Raw genomic sequence first — 18,124 nt, 5'->3', positions numbered from 1 at the left:
GTATTTTCTAAGCTGAAAGATCGTGGCCTTCGATAGCCTTCGGACAGGGAACAAATTTGAGATGGATTCCCATAAATGATGCCACTCAACCAACTGGCCATGTGAAAGCAAAAGGTCTTGCTTTCTTTCATGCGTTAACAGGTTTTGATGTAGTGTCAGGTTTCCCGGGAAAAGGTAAAAAGAATGTTTGACAAACTTGGAATGTTTGTTCGAAAGTGACAGATGTCTTTAAGAACTTTGCTGTATATCGGTCAGTAATGAGGACAAGGGAGTTCGTGAAAAGCTTGTCATCTTTATGTAAGACAGGTCAAGTTTTATAGCAGACTGGACATGTTTGCCAGAAAACAGACGTCATATGATGCTCTTGGCCCGACACAAGCAGCCCTTGCCAAACACTCAAAGCGTGCTGCATACCAAGCTGGTTGTATATGAGGACAGGCATTGTTACCAAATGGAAGTCGAAAATCTTGCTGAATGGGGATGGGAGAAACATGGTGACCCTTGGCAGATGCACTGGACAACAATCCACCACTTGCGAATAGCTGTGAAGAACTGACCAAATGTACATGTAAAACAATGTTGTTCTAAGTGTAAATGCAATCGTTTTGGACTCCCGTTTACAGATTTATACAGCTGCAAATTTGACAACTATTTGGCCAAAATATAAAGTCTTGAGACATGCCTTCCATGGGAAACAAGTGCAGTAGATCTGCATTGTTTCACCTATGACACAAAGCAGGTATTCTGTTTATCAAAATTGGTGTGTCTGCGTGGATTGCTAAATACACTTTAAGGTATTGGACCCGTAATAGAGTACCTCCTTTTTGAAGAGTATTCAATTCCTAGCATAAACCTATTTTGACTGCAATTGTCAGGGGGCGTAGGTTCAAGCCCCACTGGGACCAAACATGTTTTCTCCATATTTTCCTTTTTTTCTAAGAAGTTTTTACTTCTTTCAATACTTATTATGGATGTAATGTACAAAAGTTGAAAATTTTTATTTTATAAGCAATTTCTTGCTGTTCAAAATGAATTTACCTCTGAATCAGGAGGGGTAGAGTTAGACATCTTTAAAAATACTGAGTTACATGCGGTAAAAGTTCTCTATTTTGCTTTCATTCTTTAGATTACATATTGTGGAAAAAGTGCAGTAGGTTTTACTTCTGCCCCATGGTTATTTTTGAATGAAGTGAGCAAAATTCAAAACAGACCCACAGGATCCGACCTTAATTTTCCAATGTTGGAGTTAGAATTCTGTCTCATTAAATATGTTTACTTGAGACATCCTAGAAAAAAAACGATATTTACAGTTTTATTTTGTGTTTTATAATTGTTTAACAATAGTTTGATGTTTCTTTTATCAAAATTAATGCTGTAATGAATTCTCTGCAAACGTTTTAGATAGTGGCTTCACACTGAAATTTGTCTCTACTTGAGCTTGAGGAAACACCAAAAATTATACAAAATTTACATAAAAACACAACAACAAACAAACGCCACGGTAAAAGTTGTTTAAAATTTGCAACACAGTGCGAAATATGGTCAACTTTAAGAAAATACCAAGCAAATGCTATCTTTTAAACATTACTATTAGGGGTCCAATGCCTTAAGTTTAAAAATGTCTGTGTTATATAAAGCTGGACCAAAAGTTTGAATCAAGCAGTGACGGCCATAAAGGGACATAATTGAATAACATTCCATGTAGAGACACAAAAACTTACCGTTATAATTTTTAATTTTGAAAGGGGGATAATTTTGTTTACATTCAGGTTAGAGTTATGGAACTTGGCTTTGTACAGTGCCTTATGACCATGAAGGCGTGTATGAAGTTTCAACCCAATAAACCTAATAGTTTCTGAGAAAAATACTTAATACGAAGACCTAACGTTAAAAGTTCTAAGTTAAAAAGGGAGCTAATTTTGTTAAAATCTATGTCAGAGTTATGGGCTTTGGCCTGGTACATCGTCTAATGACCACAAAGGCATGCGTGAAGTTTCTACCCATAAAACAGAGTAGTTTCTGAGATAAGGACTTGACATACAAACTTAACGTTGACGCCACCGCCGCCGTCGTCAACATCGTCCCGCCGGAAAAGCTACGCCTTAGTCCGCCATCAGTTCCTAAAGTCTCAGGCGAGACAAAAACTGTCCTTGAATACATACATAGAATGCAACCGAGCAAAATAATGGCAGACTCGAATAGATTGCAATGAAATCTAATACAACACACATTTAGCCTAACCCTGGCATAAGAGGAATTATAATTATTATACAGATATAACGAATGGACTCTAAGGCTCGAAATGATATGAAAATATTACAACAATAAGCGCAAGTACGGAAAGATGTTACATGGCCGCAACACGACAATGACTGCCGAGTAGTAGAAGAACGTTTGGAAGCTTAGAAAGTAACCACGCAATATAATGGCTGACTCGGCTTGATTTAGTTCCATCATGAGAGATAATAGGGAAACTATTACTGTTGGCCTGAATGTATGTGCTTAAAACGGCAAACGAGTTAAACTATATGTCACCAAGAGAAACACTTTATTTAGAAACAGGAAATTCAATTGATGTAGTTTGCTTCGTGCTGTATTATACATAACAAACAAAGTGCTATAACATTTTATGTGTATAATTGACCAATGTACTACATACTTTATCATAATTTATATCTCAAATACTTTTGCAAAATATATGTGTGCACAATTAAGTAATTCTTATTTAATATAGACTTATAGATATTATCGTGGTTAGGAAAACCAACGTTATCCTTTAACTGCTAACGGAAAAAATTAACTATTGTCTTCTTTATATACATTTCATGTTGTCATAGAATCAAATAAAAGCTGAAGCGGGACAGGTCAATAGTTACATGTATATAATTGTACGGAATTTTACTGGTGTAGAACTCTGTATGGTTATTTCAAATGTACACATGTATATTCTGTATATGAGCCGTGCCATGAGAAAACCAACATAGTGGGTATGCGACCAGCATGGATCCAGACCAGCCTGCGCATCCGCGCAGTCTGGTCAGGCTCCATGCTGTTCGCTTTTAAAGCCTATTGGAATTGGTGAAACTGTTAGCGAACAGCATGGATCCTGACCAGACTGCGCGGATGCGCAGGCTGGTCTGGATCCATGCTGGTCGCATACCCACTATGTTGGTTTTCTCATGGCACGGCTCATATCATGAACTTACAGTCTTACAATCGTAGATTTCAATTTTCAGCTATTACACTACTGTAAAACTGTTTGAATTAAACAAATCAGATACAGTTGTAAAAATATCTTACAGTCGTAGAAATGAAAAACTTTCATGTAACAGTTAAAATTCAAATGATTTAGACGAAGTGATGTCTCTCTGAATTTCAGTTAAATCCCCCACCAAAATACATAACACATGGCTTACAACATTCCTGTTTTCCTAAGAAAATATTTACAGATGTAATTTTGAGAAATGAAGTTTTATAGCTGTACCATTTAACTGTATTTCTTCACAGCTATACTTTGAGACCTGACTGTATTACAATTGTATTTCTGAACATTTCTTACCTAACAGATCTTTTAGGTCTGTGATTTTAAAATAAAATTCTTACACAGACATTTTACAGCTGTACCAAATTATATTTTCGTACAAGAAGTTCCTATATAGTTCAAACGTAAATATATCAAGCATTTCCTGTTGCATATGTTGACAGACAAATTGAAGCACTTAATGGGTTCTTAGTACAATATGGAATGCCGCCATATATAGACCGGACCTAAACGGTGTTCCAGTAACTTAATCTTCACGTTGCATCATTTAGACATCCTGAACGAACTATGTAACAATACCAACACTAGATCTTGGGTTTTCGCAAACATATTTGTCTACGTCCTACTGTATTCAATGCTAAAATGTAGATTTTACAGAGACAATTTCTAGATATTTAGGTATACAAAACAATTATGATTTCATGCATCTACTTGCATGCATTGTTTCCTTTGTTAATGAAAAGAAACAACAAATATATTTAATGTTGACGACTTGCTGTAACAGTCTCATATTCAATAAAATCTTATGCTTACTCCTGCTGTTCTACACACCAGCTGAGCTTCGAGGAAATCAACACGTCGCAAAACTCGATCTCCAAATAGGAGTTTTCTATGATGGCACGGTTGAAGGAAAATGTCTAATGTCATTTCCGTCCCTTGTGTTTTCATATCAGTGAAGATGCCAATAATTTGCCATAAAACATTTGTATGAATACTATTAAAGTAATTATATACCTCATCGAAACTGAAGGGATTTGGTTTACAAGTACATTTCACTTAAGTGGGATACCAATATCTATATCTCTTTAATTTTCCAGAACCAAAAGAACCGGTTTCTGTCCTTTTTGAAATTCCACGCGACTTGTCTTTTATCTGCTGTTTCCATTTTTCAAATACTAGAGTATTTTCTTGTAATCTTTTTTCTTTTTCTTCTCGTTTCAATTTAACCAGTTTCCTTTTTCGCTTCTGCATTCTCACTTTTCTTTCTAGACGCTCTTGTTTTTGTTTCGCGGACATTGCATATGGAGAGATGTATTCAAAGTTCCACTCAAAAGATTTACTTGTTATTCTAGAGATAAGTGATGATTTTCTTTTGACTATTTTACTTTTAACAGCGTCAGTTAAGTTACCTTCGGATTTAATATTTCTTGCTTTGATTTCTTTTTCAGCTTTTATCTTACTTTCAGATTTCAGATTTACGTCACTATCATCTCGAGTAAATTCAAAGGCATTTGGTTTAATTTCTTTTTGTCCACAATTTGCACCCTTTAGGTTAATACTCACGTCACTTTTAGAAATTCCTCGACTCTCCGTTTTGTATGTCATTGCTGCATCATATTCAGAGAAAATATTTTCTGTAGAATTCAAATGCGGAATATCTTTTCTCAAAAGGTTATCATTTTCAATCACACGCGTAACTAAAACTTCACTTTGTTTATTTTCTATAAGTCCATTATTAACATTTATATGAATGTCTTTAACAAGATCTTCCTCACCATTCTTTGAATTAACTTTAACATGAGAAGTATTCTTTATATCGTCTGTTTCCGATACATTATTCGTTTTTGTAATTATTTTTTTAACGATATCTGTATTTTCTTCATCAGCTCTGTCCGTTGCGAGTTCACAGTTTACAGTCGTTTGCTGCGTTTTGCTGGTGTCAGACTGAATAGATTGAACTATGACACTTGATTCATCTCTTACGCTTACAAACGACTGTCTAATACTTTCGTCTTCCTCTGGAATTTCCGGTAGTATTTCAACAAGATTATCTACAATGGTACAGTGAAACGATTAGCAGATATCTGTAGGATCAGCATAGTTCATTAGATTGAACCCTAAAACATTTACAGTTTGCCTTTGACGCTTTGATACAACTTTAGCAAGTATGTCTAATTATGAATCTTTCAAAATGCATTTACTTTTGCTTTCCGGACATTTCGGATGGGAAAGAGCCATACAAATATGATTCCTATTTTTTTTGTTTTGTTTGGTTTCATGTCAGACCGACCAAATTAGGGGACATACGGCATTTTCCCAGCTTTTGAATGTAGTGGAAGACCCCAGCTGCCCTTCCAAGCATTATTTTATGACGGGCGGGCACCTGGGTAGGACCACCGACCTTAGCCAGCTGGATGGTCTTCTCATGTGAGGAATTTAACACCCCGAGTGAGGATGAGGGAAGTCAGCGATCTTAACCACTCGACCACGGAGTCCCCGTGAATGAACTTTCCAGTCCAATTAGCAGTAAACTGTTACAGTTTCAGTATACTTTAATAATATAACAATACAACTAGTATTTAGACTTATTGTTTTACACCTCGATTGAGCTTGCAGTCAAAACATGTTAAACGTAGTCCGTTTTTTAATTACCTTTTATTATGTTTGATTTTGCAGATTGTGGGACAGTTCGAGTTACATTTTCCTTTTTATTTTTCCGTCTTATATGCCGCCATTTCACTTTTAAGCACACGAAAACTACTATGATAATAGCAACAACGACAATGAGAACACCGATTATGATTCCAATTATTGCTCCCTTCGACAGCGCTTCGGAATCCCCAGCCGACGCCGCTGCAATATACAATTTACAACAGGTTATTATTGCTCCCTTTGACAGCGCGTCGGAATCACCAGCCGACTCCGCTACAACATAAATTATACAACATAGTTACTATTGCTCCAGTCGGCAACACACCGAATCACCAGCTAACTCTGCTACAACTTAAAGCATACAACATAGTTATTACTGCTCTGGTCCGCAGCTCACCGACACACCAGCAAACTCCGCTACAACACAAAGTATACAACATACTTTTTAGTTATTATTGCTCCGGACGGCAGCGTACCTAACCACCAGCCAACTCCACCACAACGTAAAGTATACAGCATATTATTATTGTTCTCATCGACAACACGTTGGAATCTCCAGTCCACATTGCTAAAGTATACAATTTGCATCAAGGAACGAGAATTATTGCTCCCTCGCGTCGGAATCACCAACCAACTCCGCTACAACGTAATGCCCAAAAGGGAATCCGAAGACCTTCGTCGAAAAGTCGTCAATACATCTTTAAATCAGATCAAACAAAGCAAATAAACAAATCAGTAGGAAAATAACTTCTGTAATTAAGTTTATAAAGTCAAAAATAAATATTTGCATAACCAATACGTAGTTTACGGAAAAAAAATATTGAAAAATACCTTGATTTATCTGCAGAACAAGTATCCATAAACAAGCATTACAAGTCATTTTTTTTATAATAGTTAACATATTTTAGATGATACGACTTAACAAATCATGCGAAGTTTTAACATTTCTCCTCTGGTTTACACTGTGTATTATTTCATTATTAATAAACAAAAGAATCCAGCGAAGTATGTACACTGATAGCCGGTATTATTAATCGTTTAAAGGACACTTTCTTTTGCGATTTACCGAGCGATTATGTTTATCAAAATGTCAAAGTGTAAATGTATTTAGATACTTACATGGTCCCGTTAAAACCGGATACCTTACTCTTTCCCCTTATTCGTGAAAGGATATGTCTGGTTTTCCAAAATATATATTTCAAATGCACCTACTTTCTCAGTGTATTATTTCAAAGACATAGTCTTCGTAAATGTGTGGTACAAATATCGTATGTTATTTCTCACTTCTGTCTCAGTGGAATATCCCGTACTCACATCCGTGTAATAAGTATTAGGTTATATGCTGTAAATTATATATGAAAGTAATCTAGATTTACTATCAAATCAAAAGTGTTTGATATCAGTACCGACTACTTAATTGAATGTATCGCCTTTTCGTAAGTTTTCTTTTAGTGTTATTCGAACGAGGTGTTTTTAAAACACTACCAATATATATGTTGTTGTGAAACGTCGAAATATTACAGTGCATGACACCTGTCTAAGTTCAAAACATGAGGTACGCACCAAAACTAATGAACTACTTGGAAAGGATCAGCCTTTGTGTTTAATGATGAACTTGGACTACTTTAAAAGCGTTAATACAATTCTTAGCGTTCAAAGCATATTTGAACAAAAGGCAGATTTGAAAAGTACTGCTCACTATATAAATATCTGAATAATAAAGATGTCCAGCTTCAGGCAGAAGAAATAAGCCTCTTTTTCCTTTTGCACTGATTTAAATAAGAATTCAGCCAAAACAAACAATATCACTGGGATGAACACATCCGAAAACCACTTTAACTGTTATGAACACATCAGGAAAAGACTCCTATGAACATATCTGAAAAATACTAGTACTCAGCCAAATACTCAGTATTAAATCGTTTGTATCGGGAAATTTCTGGCGAAGTTATGGCCCTTATTTATTAATAAATTTTAGAAAGTCTAATTCTGTAGTACACCTTGTACGAAATGCCAATATAGATGTTAAGGGTACAGGGCAGGTAAAATATCTCTTATCTCACATACGTTACTTCTGTCTTGCATACTTTCCAACACTTCCTAAAAGGTAGCAATTGCAAACTCTTCCTGGTATTCTTCAAAAGTTTACTTAATTTCGAATTTGTTTCACAAGGCAGTATGAAATGTCTGTTACTCAGACTTTCGTCAAGGGTTTGATTAGTGCTGAAGACATGATACAGAAACACTACAAATGTGTACTGTAAACTCATTAATTTTCGTGGAACATTTTTTTGCGCGTTTCGTTGTCGCGGCAATTCATGAAAATAAATCCCACTGAATAAGCAAATTTTCTTTCAAATTTGAAATCTAGGTAATTTTATATTTCTGCACGAAATCTTCCTGTTTTTCGAAACCACGAATTGTTCACCTGCGAAATTAAATGATTTCACTAACCCTAAAACAGTATACTAGTATCAAACTAAAGGATAATTATCATTAATTATAACTAGTCATTCGTTTACGTCATCATCCTACAGACGATAGGTATATGCGTCTCCGAGTGTGATATTAGACGTGTTCAAATATGATATTTGTTTTGTTGCTGAACAGTGGCTGATTGATACAGAGCAAACATTTTATACGATATAACTTAACTTACAAAAATGTTTTGTTATCCTAAGCATTTAAGGTGGTGAAAACATTTTGGTCAGCTGCATGTTACCAAAGTTCAAAATGCACTGTATTTATATTGCTTTTAATCTTCACACTTGGTTTTTTAGAATGTGGATTTTTGGATCTTTGACCATGATTATTTCTTTATTTGTATGTACGACAGAAACGTGATTAGTGCGCACAAATAAACGGGTTTAATTTGTCCTAACTGTTCCAGCGTGGAGGCCCATTTTTTATTCTTCATTGTTCTATTTTCCTCGTTTTCTGTGTACATAATAGTTTGTTTATGTAATATATATGTATATTTTAGTAATGCATATATCCGTGCATATGCTTTCGAAGATTTTTTTCTTTAAAGGTGGTTAATCAGATTTTGGTCTTCGAAACTTTAGCATCTGATCGTTTGTACTTTATTTTCATTGAGTTTTTAATTCAGGTCAGAGATATTTTGAAATTTGATTAACCAATGAAGATAGAGTTTGAGCATAAGTACGCTTAAACTCGGGAATGATGTGGATAAAAGAACTATTGTGTTATATTTGTCAACGTGATGCATCTTAAACTATATATTTAGCTGAACTTAATCAGAAATGCAAATTTGTAAACTTGTTACTTCCTTCCCCTGCCTACCTTGGTTGCAAAACGAAAATAGATTGGATATGAAATAATTCCAAATCAACACGCTGTTTTAAAACCTGTCCTTTGGTTCGGATTGTTTAAATATCTCGATGTCTATCAAATAGAAATGTAAAACTAGGACTTGCATTGTAATTGAAAGAAATACCCAGCTTTGAAATACTTTCATATTTAAGGGGAGTACTTACAAAAAATTCTAAAAATAATATAAAAATTCTGTTTTTATTGGAAACTTTCTGTATGAAACGTGTCTTTTTATTGTCATAAAAATTACATAAGAAGATAATGATAAGTGATTAAAGACATTTCATGTTAAAGCAACACATATATAATGTAACAATGCCATATCTACAGCATTTGTTCTCAGATAGTAGCACTATCAGTTGGAGAAACCGGTAGTGATATCTCCGATATAGGTGACACCATCATGTCGTTTGTGCCACTTCCGTTATCAGAAAATGACTCAAATACATCTGAAGGCGACAACAAACCATTAGTTGTCCCGTTTCCTAATATCTGTGTTTCCGATATGTCTGTTATGCTAACTCGTCTGACATTATTTTTGGACGAATCAATAGCAGTTGGCACTATCACGGTTTTCTCTGACACCAGAGATAGAGTTCCTGAATTTCTCCTTTCATACCAATTCTTCTTAACGTTCTGCATCCTCGAAGAATACCGCAAGGCAAAGTTTACAGTTTCATCCATTATTATACCGTCGAATACTTCAACTGATTTCGTAACTTGGTTTTGCTGTGTTGAACTTGCAACGTAAGTTGTACCCGTCTCAGCTGGAGCAGTAATACCAGACGTAGATGTCTTTGACGGTATTATGCCAGGCATCAGGCTTGTTTCCCATACAGGTACATTCACTGAAGACATTTTTGTGAAGGCACCTTTTGATTTACCAAGTTGCTTCGGAAAGGAACTTCGTCTTTTTTCGCTTCCAACAAATGAGGCACTATTTTGAACGGTCAGTGTAAAATCATTTGTTTTAGCTTGAGGAAACACAATAACATCTTTATCTGGATTTATTTCTTCTATAATTGTTGTCTCCCTTGGTGCATTTGAAAGTCCCCATGGTACTCCTCCAAACCCTGCAGTTTTATGTGACATGTTTTCTATGTTTAGATCCGCTGAAATGAAAGAAACAAATTATTGAAATAAGATTGAATTATATAGGAGTTGATTAAGTTTAGAATATATATCCTAAAGTGCATATGAATAATTTTTCTTGCATATCGGACTGGCGTTTCCGGTTATTTTACCCATGCCGGCAAAACCCATCTGGCACTCCCTATGCCAGATGACTCTTGTGCTGTTAATGACAACTACTGGTTCATGCACTAATAATATATTGTTTATGTAAAATACGAAAAAAAGCAGGTACCTTGATAGTTTCTCTCCGTTCCTGATAGAATATTTCTTGATTCAAAATACGTTAGTTTACCATAAAAACATAATGTTACGCTACAAACGACAAAACTAAAGTGGAACTTTGTTATTGTGTGTAACGCAAAACTTCATGATGTTACTTCTGCTTACGGACGTTAATTTCCCGCGCTTTGTGTTCAATCTCCACTATAAGAAAGAGTGCTAAAAAGAAACTATTTCTACCTTTTGTAACGGTATGCAAGAAAAAAGTCTGCCAGAATAAAATGCTAACATGTATACGATATGCAAGAAAAAATATCAGTCATGTGTTTACGAATCGGATGGAAATATCCGTCCCTCGGCCACCTGCGCATGGGCGGTAATTCGGCAAGCCTCATTACCGCCCAATGCGCAGGTGCCCTCGGGACGGATATTTCTATCCGATTCGTGAACACATGACAGATATTATAAGTCAATACAAATAACATGTTCAAGGTACCAGTTTGGCTCGATCTTTCTCTATTCTAATATAACAAAAAAAAGCCGTAACCCTCTTAGAAATAATAACGTGTTTAAGTCTAAGACTTCCTCTTTTAAGTGACTACAAACGGATGACAAAGGTATTTGAAACATACAGCCATATAATAGTCTACCACGTAAGAGAGGTTGAGAACGCTGATTTTGAATCGTTTGTCCCTCACCTCTATAGGGTCGAGAATCAATTTGGTAATTGAGTGAGTCATGTATCTGGCTTCCGGTAGAGCCGATATATTTTTTAACCTATGTTTGTACCCTGAAATAATGCACAGAGTGGTACCTGTCGTCTTTTTACTTAAATTAAAAGCTGAAAAGTTTCAGTAAGATGTGATCTGTTCCGGATTATTTTAAAATATTCACAGCGAACAAAATCAAATTTAATTAAACCATGAAATAAATAGAACAATCTCACGAAAATGAGTTTTAGTCAACATACGTGTTTTGGCTCGAGGCAATGGCTCCTTACAGCAAAACCTATTTACTAAAATTGCGATCAGGATAATGAGTAACACGCCAGCAAGGCATCCAGCGGCAATGGCTATGACCATAACAGTTTTGTTGTCAGACGATGGTGTTTGAGTAGTAGCGGATTGTGTTGTGGTGGTGGTTGTCGTTGTTGGCGTTGTAGTAGTAGTAGTAGGAGTAGTAGTTGTAGTGGGTGTCTTCGTTGTAGTGGATGAAGTGGTAGGAGTTGTTACTGTGGTTGGAGTAGTAGTAGTAGTAGTAGAAGTAGTTGATGTTGTAGTGGAGGTAGTTGTGGTTGTAGTAGTTGACGTTGTTGTAGTGGTAGAAGTCGTTGTGGTGGATGTTGTACTTGTAGAAGTTGTTGTGGTAGTTGGATCATCTGAAGATAAAATCAAAATATTATACAAAAGACGTCTACCGGAAAAAACTAGTAGTAAACAAAATTTCAAATGTTCACATTTTATATTGATCTAGTTACAGCTGAACTTCCTGTTTTCATATTTGAGATTTACTTAAGAAATATATTTTCAAAAAGTATTTACTTAATATTACATGGAAATTACTTATTAGTTTTGAATGAGCGTATTTCGTTAAATTCAACTTTTCAAACAATATACTTCACTCACCACAGGCCGCTGAAAAAGCAGAAAACATACCACATTATTTTATTCATATATTATGTTCTTCATTGGTATCAATGTATATTCAAATATATATCTTGCAAATGTTTTCTTGTCACAGCTCTTCACCGAAAACATATTTTGAAATGTTACGAGTTTAAATTATCTGAATTACTTACTTTTTCCTAAGTGTCACGAAAAGTTACAGGTCAGTAACTCTCCTATCTAGGAAGCAATCTGAAAATACTGATTAGTTATTCTGTAAAATACTAAAAAAGTAGGAATAGCTACGTCCCAGATTCTGCATTTACCTTTATTGGTTAAGACCATTTTAAGTCCTGTTACGGTACCATCGTGTGATGTAGGAACATCAAATGGTGTTTGTGTCTTAGTACAGCTGCCCGGGTACTGTGAAACATACCTGCTACCATTTCCCGCCAAATACGATATCTGGAATTGTCATTGACATACGCATCATGAATGATTTCCCTTGTACACAACTTGTTGAAATAGTTAGAGTGTAGTAGATACATTTGTACATTTGAAATACAATGTAACTTAAATAATGTGCTGTAAATGTATATGCATTTAGACAATTATTAAAACAATGTAGCGACGGGTAGGATCATTTTGGAACAATTGATTGGGGTCATCTTAATTTTGTGAACGCAAACAATTGTCATTGTGAAGTGAAAAGCAAACTGGTCTTTTAACTAACACTAAAGCGTTCTAATTTAAGCTATATGAAAACGCAACATTCGGCTGAGAACTGTAACAATATGATGGATTTGAGAACAAACTTACCAGACAGGTAAATCTCTCAGTGCTAGCTATTTCCTTGGTCATAACTGTCGTCAGGTGATAATCACCGTTGGCCATGTCAAACACACAGTTTACGATGCCTTGTTCTGAAATCAATGGAGAGATATATTTCATTTTGTTTTGTATATCTTATTACTTATGTATATCCTAAATCCGATATGTCAGAAATGCAGGCCCCTACGTATCCGTGTGACTACTTATTCCCAATAATTAACACTGGTAATGTTAAAGTAGACAAAGAATTGGTGTTGTACTAATGCGGGGTTTCTTTTTAAAACACCGTTTGCAATATATATATCAATATACCTTGATAAAAATATAATGTATTTAACCATTGATTCAATATAAAACCAGTTTACTCTGCAGGACATTTAAATTTGGCCTGTAACATTGTTCATGTATAAAAGTTATGACAGATAAAGTTTATCATGATAGCAATGCTATATTTTATCTTATTTTATTTTGTGCCGTAACGGACAAAAACAATAAATTTATACAGTGTTATTTAGTTTAATAATGGAACATGTAGCCTAGATACCTGAATGAGCTAGTACGGTATTACAGAGTGTATAATTGAATACAATGGTATCCGTGCTAGAACAGACAACCCAAGAACTTTCTCCATCACTACAGTATGTTGATGTTAAATCAGTTACTGTGTATTTGTGAGTCCCTATGTAATCACTAGGGCATGTACGAATAGCCGCTTCTGTTTTATCTGAAATGTAGAGGAGTGTTTTGTATTTCAAAACGCTAACAAATCTCGGGAAAGATGAAACTTGCAAAAAAGATATACGAGCTTTTTGATACATTTATAAATCACATGTACATATCTTTCTGTCGGACAACACTTGATATATATCAATAGAAATTTTAAATCCCTTAATGTACAATAAATGCAATAATGTAATTTAATTCATTCATATGGTTCATAATAACAGCGCCACGTCACATGAAATTATTTCAGTTGTCTTATTTTGATAATGACATTCCTAAAGCTGGTACCATTTCTAATGATGACATGATATTCGTTTGTTGTCGGTGCTTGTGCGTGTCCTTGGGATAAACATATCGAGGATTCTGTCGGTGGGTCAGTTGCTATAGTTGACTGCTCAAATACAATTAGCCTGTCGTTTCCAAGTCTCGTCTCTTCCTCTGTAAGAACGTTTAAAACTGATTCAATATCTATGAAAACGTTCTTCATATAGCTTCTACTTTAGTTGTAACTTATCTGCTCGAGCGCAACCGTATTCATTTTGGTTTTAAGATGTAGAATTACTTGTATCTCTATGAAAAATATATGTTGCTTTCATTTTTAAAAATCTTTTCCACGAGGTTTCAAATTACAACTTTTTATACACAAGGCTATGCTGGTTTGTAAAATAAAAAAAAAAAACAGCTGATCTAAAACGAGTTGTTGTATTTATTAAAGTGAAAGTTGCATTTACCCGAATAACAGGCCCTGGAAACGAGTTTAACGCCACATATCCGAACTTACGTAGCTTATAATACAATTGTTTAATTGTTTAAGCTGCATATCACATACTTAGAAATGTTCATAAATTTAATTTTCCTGCAGTGATGAAAGAAGTTACTTCTTGACTACTAAGATATTAAAACACGTGTTGTTTAACCTACCGGACATTTGGTAGTAATAGTACGCATTTTCCGAAAACAATGTCATTTGTAGACAGGCAAATGTCACGTAGATAGTGTTGAAAAGTGTAAACGGTGTTGTCGCTCTGAAAGAAAGAGATACGCATATGCAATTACTGTTGTAAAGCTGTATTAAAAACATACGTTTCTTTGGTTTATAAGATCCCTAACATCAATTGACGGGGATATAATCATTATATACAGAATTTTCAGATGCCAGGATTGTATATCTGACCTGTCCGGCAAGTAATAACTGAATATAGATAGGGTTGTAATGTATTGATTTATATCATCTAAAACAACAGTCATATTAAAAATTCTATCTCAAGATGATCATTAATACCGTGTAGTCCTTAATTTATAGAGAGCTTTTACAGTGTCATGTTATAAGCATGCCGACAAATCTTTATAATCCGAAGCGACTTTCTAACTTTTGATGTCTCTCATGGCAACCGGTATCCTAAATATATCCTCCTGACTTCTGCCTTTTTGGCTTCCTTACACTTTTTTTTTCTACACTTTAAATGAGATTTCAAGAACACAGCATTACAGGTTATTGAATGCCTCTGCGCTATGTCTTTTATTTCAGTATACAATATCAAGTATTTAAGTAAACTTAAATCAATGAACTTCTGCACATGTAGATAATATACCACAAACATACTTAAATATCACAGTAAAAGCGGTTGTGCTGGTTTGATTGACGATGTAACACTCCCAGTCTTGTACCACTGCTCCTCCTGGGGCTGTCACATCCCACCCACTAATTGTTGTATCTGTGAACGTCACTTCATCGCGGTCACTGTCGTGCCATATCGTATCTGTGAACATCTCCGGCCAACTACATGGTTGTGAAACTTAAAAGGATTACATAATGAGCCGCACCATGAGAAACCCAACATAGTGCATTTGCGTCCAGCATGGATTCAGACCAGCCTGCGCATCCGCACAGTCTGGTCGGGATCCATACTATTCGCTTTCAAGCCCTATTGCAATTAGAGGAACCGTTAACGACTATATAATTATATAATCGAATAAAATAACTTTAAATCAAAACAAAATTGGAAAGTATGATTTAATCGATTCCAGATATTGATCATCCTGAAATCGACGAAATTACTAAACATAAAAAGACTTACATGCAACATTTAACACTTGCAATGAACCAAAAACAAATAGAATAAAAGAATCCATCTGTATGGCTTCTTGCGAAAAAGTAGATAAGATCTTCCGATGATACATATATTAAATGAAAATTATGTGAATGAAACAATGTTTAAGGAATTAAGACAACTTTGTCTGAATATGTCTATATTTATTGTACAATATGACTGTTAGAAAAAAAAACGAAATAAATGTAGATTTAATTTATTTATCCATAAACTGCTTTTTATTACTAGAGTAAAACAAAGGAAATGTGATTGTTTGTACTAGAGTAGAGCTATCTTAACGGAAACGTTAATGTCCAACAAGTGTTATCTGCTAATGTTAGAGGAATTGATATTTAATTTCAGATGGGTATTCAGAAACCTTAAATAGTATAAGGTAGCCGTTTTAAAACAACGGCACTCAACCACACTTTCAACTACAATCAGAAGACAAAATTGAAACACGCAGGGACAGTAAGTTGAGTCAAAACAAAAAAGAAAATATAGATCAAAGGAATAAAGAAGTTAACATATCCCCTATCTTTACAAAATAATCAGACTAGAACATTAACTGGCAGATAGGTCACGATACCATATTGCATTTCAAACGTTACTCAGCTGAAAAATCTTACAGCCCATTCATGATCTAAATCAATAAATTAATCAATGTTCTTAACCTTAATTATTATAAAACAGCTACGAAAAAAAATATGGAGGTAAAACTTTGCAATTATTTGTTCGTGAGTCAGTTTTAAATTAGCAAACTTAAATACATTTAAACCATTCAAGTCTCCCCGAGAGTAATGTTGAACTTTATAATATACATATTTATCTTTTTCGTATTTATATTACATTCTAGATACTTATAGAGACCGAAAAAAATCTTAAAACTGTTATATGTATAGTTACTCACGCTGAAGCTGTGAGTAATTAATTATTCTCTAATCTCTATTAACACTGAACTGAACCAATAAAACTGAATCAACTACTAGTACTACAGAATACAAAGACAGAATTTAGGAATAAGGCTTGTATTTGGCAGCAAATATTTATAATTTTTCGCGGAGTAAATACAGCATTTCATATTTTGTAGTCCTTCAGAAGTGGTTTGGGATAACGACCTCACTTGTGCGTCTTCGGAAAACTGAAACGAAACTAAAAAGAATTGAGACAAAGTATAAATCGCGTTTACAGTTCACTAGAAATTTCGATTTTCTTGCCAACTTGATAACCTGTGCAGGAAGAAAAATAAATTATTGACTTCTCTGAACTGCTACTCATGTCAAGTAAACCTGAAAATAAGTTATAAAGTTAGCCATTATGCCACCGCTGGGCGGGTGGGGAGGGTGTATATTTTTGCTGCCAAAAACTTAGCCTCGAGTGGCGATAAACCGCGCAAACACTGCTTTTATATCCCGATAAAGCTATAACGCATGAAAAACACTGGTGAATACCCGCCAAAATGTACCGCTAACTTGACCAAAACTTGCAAAACTGGTTAATATCGAAACGCGAATAATTACATTTACTCACGCTGAAGCTGTGAGTAAATTAATTATTCTCTAATCTCTATTAACACTGAACTGAACCAATAAAACTGAATCAACTACTAGTACTACAGAATACAAAGACAGAATTTAGGAATAAGGCTTGTATTTGGCAGCAAATATCGAGCTAACAAAGAGAGTTAAATAAGAAAGTTCGAATATAGATACTCCTGAAGAAATTTGTTCTATCATAAAAGAATCCATTCATTTAAACGTAACGGAATGAAAACCTTTAATAACAGAAAAAATATTGAAAATGATACTCATAATGTTGGTATAATCATCTACAGATTTTATGAAGTGACCGTCGTCTTCATCGCCCATACCAAACCATTGTGTCTTGATGTGACAATTCCACTACTAGTATGGTCGCAAACTAAAATTCAATTAAATGCATATATACTTTAATTTTTCTTAAAAAGGTAAAACAAAAACAATCTGAATAGCTATATTCAAAGAAAAGCCAACGATTTTAACTGTCAAATGTAAAGATTGTTTGTATCGAGCCTGTTTTGACAAATAACATATCAGGCAGATAGCTTATCTAACGTACAACTAAAATTAGGACCGTATCGTCCGTAATTAATTTGTAAATTGGCATGATCTGGTTCGAACCCGTTATCCTCGATACGTAAGACGTTAAAGCAATTAAAAGTCATGGACTCTAAGTGCTCAACTGCAGGAAGAATCTGAATGTATGAACATTTAGCTAGTATCTTTTACTATCGACAA

At 34.7% G+C, this 18,124-nt stretch overlaps 2 protein-coding genes across 2 annotated transcripts; both read right to left on the bottom strand.

The window, feature by feature from the left end:
• Positions 1 to 2,620: 2,620 nt before the first annotated feature.
• Positions 2,621 to 6,877, bottom strand: LOC123559172 (reticulocyte-binding protein homolog 2b-like). Its single transcript, XM_045350988.2, has 3 exons — positions 6,746 to 6,877; positions 5,915 to 6,115; positions 2,621 to 5,313 (listed from the first exon to the last, which is right to left on the bottom strand). Exons 1-3 carry the CDS (start codon positions 6,813 to 6,815, stop codon positions 4,319 to 4,321), a joined length of 1,266 nt encoding a protein of 421 aa, XP_045206923.2. The 5' UTR covers positions 6,816 to 6,877; the 3' UTR covers positions 2,621 to 4,318.
• A 2,603-nt stretch (positions 6,878 to 9,480) lies between these two features.
• On the bottom strand, positions 9,481 to 16,539 carry LOC123559171 (mucin-5AC-like). The gene is made up of 10 exons (XM_045350987.2): positions 15,837 to 16,539; positions 15,362 to 15,554; positions 14,680 to 14,783; positions 14,047 to 14,196; positions 13,580 to 13,759; positions 13,024 to 13,127; positions 12,531 to 12,669; positions 12,226 to 12,234; positions 11,571 to 11,978; positions 9,481 to 10,359 (listed from the first exon to the last, which is right to left on the bottom strand). The coding sequence occupies exons 1-10, from the start codon at positions 15,937 to 15,939 to the stop codon at positions 9,587 to 9,589; spliced, it is 2,163 nt and encodes a 720-aa protein (XP_045206922.2). The 5' UTR covers positions 15,940 to 16,539; the 3' UTR covers positions 9,481 to 9,586.
• Positions 16,540 to 18,124: the final 1,585 nt, after the last annotated feature.

This window comes from Mercenaria mercenaria, chromosome 5 (genome assembly GCF_021730395.1).
Source record: "Mercenaria mercenaria strain notata chromosome 5, MADL_Memer_1, whole genome shotgun sequence".
NCBI lineage: Eukaryota > Metazoa > Mollusca > Bivalvia > Venerida > Veneridae > Mercenaria > Mercenaria mercenaria.
This window is presented reverse-complemented; position numbering and strand designations above follow the sequence as displayed.

Coding starts and splice junctions, on each gene's coding strand:
- LOC123559172 (XM_045350988.2), bottom strand. CDS start 6,815: ATGTTAACTATTATAAAAAAAATGACTTGTAATGCTTGTTTATGGATA. Junction 6,116..6,745: donor TGTTCTGCAGATAAATCAAG/GTATTTTTCAAT, acceptor TGTATATTGCAG/CGGCGTCGGCTGGGGATTCC. Junction 5,314..5,914: donor AAAATCAAACATAATAAAAG/GTAATTAAAAAA, acceptor GTACCATTGTAG/ATAATCTTGTTGAAATACTA.
- LOC123559171 (XM_045350987.2), bottom strand. CDS start 15,939: ATGTATCATCGGAAGATCTTATCTACTTTTTCGCAAGAAGCCATACAG. Junction 15,555..15,836: donor GCAAGTGTTAAATGTTGCAT/GTAAGTCTTTTT, acceptor AATCCTTTTAAG/TTTCACAACCATGTAGTTGG. Junction 10,360..11,570: donor ATTGCCTCGAGCCAAAACAC/GTATGTTGACTA, acceptor CTTTCATTTCAG/CGGATCTAAACATAGAAAAC.